This window comes from Perca fluviatilis, chromosome 12 (genome assembly GCF_010015445.1).
Source record: "Perca fluviatilis chromosome 12, GENO_Pfluv_1.0, whole genome shotgun sequence".
Taxonomy (NCBI): domain Eukaryota; kingdom Metazoa; phylum Chordata; class Actinopteri; order Perciformes; family Percidae; genus Perca; species Perca fluviatilis.
The window spans coordinates 27,362,434-27,369,794 of NC_053123.1; the positions used below are offsets into that span (position 1 = coordinate 27,362,434).

General features: G+C 39.1%; 1 protein-coding gene across 1 annotated transcript in view; it reads right to left on the reverse strand.

Moving 5' to 3' along the window:
- Positions 1 to 5,508, reverse strand: part of vtcn1 (V-set domain containing T cell activation inhibitor 1) — a 6,743-nt gene extending 1,235 nt beyond the window's left edge. The window contains exons 1-4 of the mRNA XM_039818968.1: positions 5,365 to 5,508; positions 4,512 to 4,576; positions 2,212 to 2,571; positions 1,096 to 1,347 (exon numbers count right to left, since the gene is read on the reverse strand). Coding sequence (XP_039674902.1) covers positions 1,096 to 1,347; positions 2,212 to 2,571; positions 4,512 to 4,576; positions 5,365 to 5,396 — 709 coding nt within the window. The 5' untranslated portion in view covers positions 5,397 to 5,508. The remainder of the gene's footprint in view (positions 1 to 1,095; positions 1,348 to 2,211; positions 2,572 to 4,511; positions 4,577 to 5,364) is intronic.
- Between the last annotated feature and the right edge of the window lie 1,853 nt (positions 5,509 to 7,361).

Here is a 7,361-nt window from a genome sequence, read left to right on the forward strand (position 1 = left end):
TTCAGAAATAAGGTCCCATGGTGGTCTACCATAAGGGGAGGGACTTTGCTTCTCTATACCCTCCCTGCCAGGTAAATGCCCATGTCTTTTAAACGCCACACTCCAGTTTGTAGAAAAGGCTTTGTGTCAACAATTTGAAGACCCAATCTGAGATAAACTAATGACACGTCTGGTCATCAGGGTTATTTTCTCAGACTCTAGAAATCTTTTTGAGAGCCACAGAAGACATCATCAGAGGTGGAAAGTAACAAAATACATTTACGTTACGTTACTGTATAGTTTTGTTGTTTATTTTGTATTTTTCAAGTAGTTTTTAAAATCGGTAATTTAAAATGTACTTGATTACAGTGACGAATGATCAGCATCTACCTGGCGCCAAGTCTTTCTGTAGGAGACTGAGAACGAGATGGAGGTGGATCAGGCGAGCGACGACGGTTCAGAGACGGTTTCAGTAGAAATGCTGCCCAAAAAACGACGAAAATCCTTGGCCACATTTGAAAGACTTTAAATTCAAGATTTTAATTCAAGAGGGCCAATAGTATCATCATGCAATGCCAGATGTGCCTGCCAAAGGTGACTGAACTGGCAGCATTCAATAACTCCACATCTAATCTGCGGAAGCATGTTTTGGTAAGGATTTGTGCATTGGTACTTCAAACGAATTTTTCATGACTAATAGCAAATTGCCAATTAGCAAAACAACATGTTTTGTGGCATTGCTAATTTTTCTCTAGGCACTAGCAACCCGTAGGAGAACACATGTAGGACACTGGCTAAATCCCCCCGCCCGGTTTTACAGTTTTTTTTAAATGTAACTAAGTAACTTTTACTTAAAAGTACATTTTAAATTAACTACTTATTACTTTCACTTGAGTAATTTTTCAGATAGGTAATTTCAGTTGTACTTGAGTGATATTTCATGAAAGTATTGGTACTTTTCCTTACAATAGTACAATATTTTAGTACTTTTTCCACCTGTGGCCATCATACATGTGTAAAATCCGTGGGGTGCATCTTTAAGTGTCTCTAGCATATACTGGACAGATACTCTTGTAAAAAAAAATGGCATGAAATACAGTGACAATACAAGATTACCTGTTACAGTTGCCTTAGAGATGCCGATCACCAGATCATTTCCTATCGTGCAGGTGTAGGTGTCGCTGACGTTGATTGACTGCAGCGTGCTGACCACACTGAATATCCCCGCAGAGTTTGACGTGAAGCTCGTGCTTCCACGCAGGACGACCCAGCCATTGTTCGACCACGTCACGTTTGGTTTAGGGAACCACCTGGTTGCCTCAGCAGCCAGGGTGCCATTTGTGAATTTAAATGTTGGGGCTGAAAAGGCTGAAAGTAAAAAATCATAAATCCATGCTGCAATGTAAAATTTCCAAGCTCAGACAATAGTGACATTGTGCATAGCAACTTTTTCAATCGGTCATAAGACAAGATTGTCAAGTCCCAAAAAATTTTGGATCTTGAAGAACGCCTGAAGACCGAAACGACATCTAAATAAAAAAGAGAAATGCATATGGAGCCAGAGTGTGCAAGACTTTACCAAAAAATAAAATTAAGTCCAAGGTGTAACAATATAAGAGAGTATGACCACACGTTCTCATAAACCCCTCATTTAGCATTTATGAGCAGTACATAAACACTTGTTTAAAGTAATGTAATTGTACCAGATCTCAAGACAGTATACAGTATTTGCCAACAACAATAACTCTCCCTGTGGGCACCCATAAGTGGACACACATAATTAATGACAACAATATATCTTCATATGATAAGATATCATTGTTATAAAATACTGTGTCTTTAGATCTGCTTACGCCTACATTAAAGTGTGTTATAAACCATCAAATCTATATATTACATTACATTACATGTCATTTAGCTGACGCTTTTATCCAAAGCGACTTACAATTGCTACATATGTCAGAGGCCGCACGCCTCTGAAGCAACTATGGGTTAAGTGTCTTTCTCAGGGACACATTGGTTGATGTATCGCAGTGGGAATTGAGCCCAGATCTCCCACACCAAAGGAACGTGTCATATCCACTGCGCCATCACCACTGCACCATCACCACCAAAAATATACTGCTTATACATGCTGAATAGGGGGACTTAAATAAACGTTTTACCAATGTTCTAAGAGAGATTCGTTTTCAAAAGCAAACACAGTGAAACTGGAAAGACTTGTCATCCCACCTGCTGTTCTGAGGTAAATGTTGACGTTCCCTCCACCGCCAGAGGAGCTCATGCTGCAGGTGTACTCCCCCTTGTCACTAAGTGTCACACCCCTCAGCAGCAGAGAGGCGTTCCCCGTGGTCAAAGCATCGAGGAAGAGCTGCGTTCTCCCTTTGAACTGAGAGTTCTGGTTGGCAAGATCCGGAGCTCCATTCTGATAGCTGTAAACGGTTCCCGTCAGGCCCTTCATCTCCCAGGTGACTGACACGTCTGTGAGTCCGGATGTTTGACTTTTAGTGTTCAGAAAGCAGCTGAGAAGCTGATCCTCGCCGAGGTTGGCAACGGGCAACGTGTTGGTGCTTATCACCTGGGACAAGTTGCCTGTGGGAAGTGGACACAGGCATAGACTCATAATGGAGAATATATTCTGATTATTAGCTTTAACATAAGGGTTACATTATTTTAGTCCCATTTTTGGCACAAATCTAAGATTTTTTTTAAAGGTCCCATGACATGGTGCTCTTTGGATGCTTTTATATAGACCTTAGTGGTCCCCATTATACTGTATCTGAAGTCTCCTTCTGGAAATTCAGCCTTGGTGCAGAATTACAACCACTAGAGCCAGTCCCACAATGAGCTTTCCTTAGTATGTGCCATTTCTGTGTCGGTAGCTATTGAGGAGGAGGGGGGGGGCAAGGTGGAGGGTGGGGGTGTGGCCTTGACCAACTGCTACTTTGCTCGTTTGAAAGCCATGATGTCCCTCTCTCATGGGTGGGCCAAATTCTCTGGGCGGGCAAAGCAGAGAAAGGGGAGGTAACCTTGCTCCTTATGACCTCATAAGGAGAAGATTCCAGATCGGCCCATCTGAGCTTTCATTTTCTCAAAGGCAGAGCAGGATACCCAGGGCTCGGTTTACATCTATTGCCATTTCTAGCCACTGGGGGACCATATGCAGGCTGGGGGAACGCATATTAATGTTAAAAAAATCTCATAAAGTGAAATTTTCATGCCATGGGACCTTTAAGAGATTCCTTACCCTCTGTTTCTTATTACAAAAGACGCACCAGCGAGTCGAAGCAATGTTTGACACAACTCCTAATCAAAAAGCGATATTACAAAATTTAATTTAAGACATTTATTTACTATTTTATTCATATATCACGCTTCTTTTGTGAACCCAAGACTTTTGTAAACTCATTTCAAGCACCAAAACAATTGAGTGTGGGTATGTTTTCACACGAGATTTGAAAAAAAATATGTCCGCTTTAGGGCCAAATTAACTCTTTATACATTGCTCTGGAACAATTTTGGGTGTCACTATACAGAATGCTGAGTTTGTTCTGAACATTTTTATATGAAACACATGGTCAGGTTATATGCAAAAACCCTTAAAAGGAGAATTCAAGAAGGCATCTAAAAATGCCCTTAGACCTCAGAGGGTTAAAGGATAGGTTCCCTTTTTTTCAAATCTGTTTTAAAACCATACTCACTCACGAGCCCATAGACAAAATCCATAGTCCCAGCTCAATAAAAACTAAACTGAGGATTCAACAGTCGGAGTTGGTCAAATCAAGAGGCTAGCTTCCAAAGTTACCTTCTTTTTAGGACAACATTCCCTCTATTGTCATTACTGTGCATCCCCTGTGGCCCAGCATGAAACCCTGTTGAGTTAGAACGTCCGTAACTTTGGAAGATACCCATTTGATTTGACTAACTGTGACTGGTGAAGCTTCATGTTGCCTTCAGCTGTTCTTTGGATAGAGTGCCCCATCTCTCACAGTGCATTGGCTTCCCATTAGAAAGAGTCTCTTCATGGATAATATGGAAAAGAGGAAAAAATGATTACAGCGACCAATAATTCCTTCAATGTACAATTTGAATTGAGTATTGGACCTTTCCTTATATTTTCACGCTTTTCAACTATTACACTTAGTACTTAAGTTGAAAATCTGAAACATGTGTCCCATGTCTGTCCTTGAGTGTATTCTGATGCAGATCTGTGTCCAGATGCAAATGAAAAAAGTCAGTTTTTAAAAGGACCGTATCACCATAGTTGAAAGATGTGAGTGTTTTAACTGTTACTTTAATGTAGAAAAAAGCTGCCCTACCCATGAATGTATTTAAAAACATTTATTTTAGATGGAAATTCAACTAAAATGCATATAGAATATCACACATACAATAACATGTTTTTAACAGGGCTGTCAACCACAAGAAGTAGCTGCTTTTTAGTTTAGACAAACACACCCATGTATCTCCTCAGGCCTGACGGAGCCATTACTCATAATAACAGGCTCTCACAAGGATCTGTATGTTCTTACCTGAGAGGGACAGGGCTAAGATGAGAATGATGATGGCCGAGAATAAGACGATGAGGGTAATCATGCTACACACAAAGAGACACACAAACACAGGAAAGTGTAAGAGAGGAGACACACTGCCGGCTTTGGCTAAAATCAACCTGCAGATCAACTTCACAGCAACCTAGACAAGAAGCTCCTAAAATGCCGTAGAAATCTGTAGACACCCGGTGATGGAAGAAACATGGATATCATTTCTCAAGTAAAAGTAACAATCCTGAAATATCTTTAGAAGTATATGTTTGCATTGAAATCTTGTAAAAGTACAAACGTATTATCAGCTAAATGTAGGCCTACATAAAGCATCAAAGGTTCTCCAGAAAAATAAACAATATTTGAACCTGTGGCTGAATATTATATCACATTATTACTAGATTGCCATATAAAGTTTGGTAGTTCCCAACCTAGGGCACGTGGCCCCTGCAAAGCATCACAAAATAAAACTGTGGGGGATTTTATAAACTTAAATGTACTTAATTACTTTCCACTACTGTAGACACCTTAATGTTTTCAGAATTAAATCGCCATCAGTAGAGAACACATTATTCTTACTACTATTATAATGTCACTGCTACTACATTGCACATATCTGTACATGTTGTTCATACATTGTTCATATTACATAGCCATATTTATTCTGCTCTTATAACACTGCAATATATTTCTTGTCCAGCCTATGCACATATCGCATTGCTTTTTTGCACTTCTGGTTGGACGCAAACTGCACTTCGCTGTCTTTGTACTTGTACGCTGCACAATGACAATACAGTTGAATCTAATCTAATCTAATCTATTTCAAACCTCGTGGACACACCTGCCGAAGATGATCTGGCCAAGGGTTGCCATGGCTGCTGATGAAACCTCTTGAGAAGAACAAACGATTTGATCCTGTTGCGTAAGTCAATGATCCCCCATTCCTCCAAAAATAATCCCCGCACATACTCTACTGCCACACAGACTTCTTCTACTTCCACAGAATGACTGTCTGCTGTTCGCCCTCACAGCACCTTGAAACACAACACCATAAGTAAATATTACCTTTAAGGCGTGTGCTTCAGTCTTTATGACATCGTCGTCACAGTAGCTCATACTTTTTGTCAAATGAGGGTGCATGCTACTACTGATTATCAAGATAATTAGCTCCAACTAGCAGCGTGTTTCCCAGAGTGCATTTGGCATGTGTACAGGTATGAAATGGGTTGGGTTATTTATGTGACTATAGGATATAGTATTGTGAAGATAATCAGTATATGTAATGGCAAAAGAATGACAAGCACACTGGATTTCCTCCTAAATTTACTTAAGGTGGAGTAAACTTTAACATGTCATGGTAGAAAAGCACCAAGGACGGCAGAAACAACATTTGGGCATTTGATACTTAAACTCTGAACTAAGGTAACCAGCTTTTTGCCTGTAAATGTTTCACCACATATAGTATATATCCAACGGCACAAGGAAATAAAAACACATATCTAAAATATAAAAATAAAAGGGTAGACTATGACCTCATATTTGTAAGCAAAACTGAAATCATCAAAAGTCATGTGGGCACAAATGTATCAGCTAGAGAGTTTTGATGTTATGAATCAAAGTGGTGAACAGGGTTTATCTGGTTAGACTACAAATATGTATGGAATGTACCAGGATGGGAACAAGACAAAGACCGTCAGCATGAGAAGGGAAGTAACCCCCAATTGATTGACCGTTTAAAAATTCTGCCCACCATGTCTGCATGTGACAGATGTTGTAATATATATAAAACACACATGACATACAATACAACCAGGAGAAATAAGAAGTGCCATTTATTTTCTTAGGGTTTTAGTTTCCTTATTCCAAACACACAAAGCTAATTTCCCATAAAGACATTGCCTGCCCTATAAAGAAGTGGATTGTGACATTTAGTAGCACTTATCACTTTACATCTTCTTTTTATTTATTTTTTTAATTTTTAATTTTTAATTTTTCAAGGAGAAATACAATAGGCAGGCCTTTAATGATTTTCTAAATCAATGACACTTATAAGTTTATGCAATTAACTATTCATCAAATCAGTATTAGTGCTGATAATGATAACAATATGCAAATGTATACATGTGTATTCATATAAATAAAAATAAAACAGTTATCAATACAGAGTGTATTCTCTCAGGCCTGGAATCAAATTTCACAAGTGTTACCAATGCTTTGTTTCCTCCTATTTACAGTAACTATATACAACAGAATATGGGGAGCTATTATTTACAGAAAATTCCAAAAGATGCCATATTCCAAAAAAATAAAAAAATAAAATAAACACCTTTTAAAAGAAGTCTGGGCGTACTGGTTTAATGTAATCAATCCATTTACTCCATATTTGGAGGAAGTCTTCCCTTAATGCTCTTAAGGAGAAAGATAATTTTTCCATCACGTATATATTATGTATTATATCAATCCATTCCTTCACCGTGGGTGACTCTGGTTTTAACCATGTTCTGGTAATTACTTTTTTACTAGCTGCTAGGAGAATTAACAATAACTTCTTATCCTTTCTGTTCCACCTCTCTGAGGGGCTTTACATCTTCATAAACTGTTTTACGGGCATTTGTCAGGAATCAATCACTTTATGATCATACCTCTTTTGGTTTAAACACATTGGCCCAATCCCAAAGTCTGGACTCACAGACTCACGGACTTTGGTGCGCGTTCTCGCGAAATTCGTAAGGGCTTAGGGTTGTCCCAATGTGGGGTTTGAGTACACACTTACCGAGCCCTTTCCGTGAGTCTGCATCGATGCAGACTTCACCAAAGGGAATTACCCACAGTTCAAAG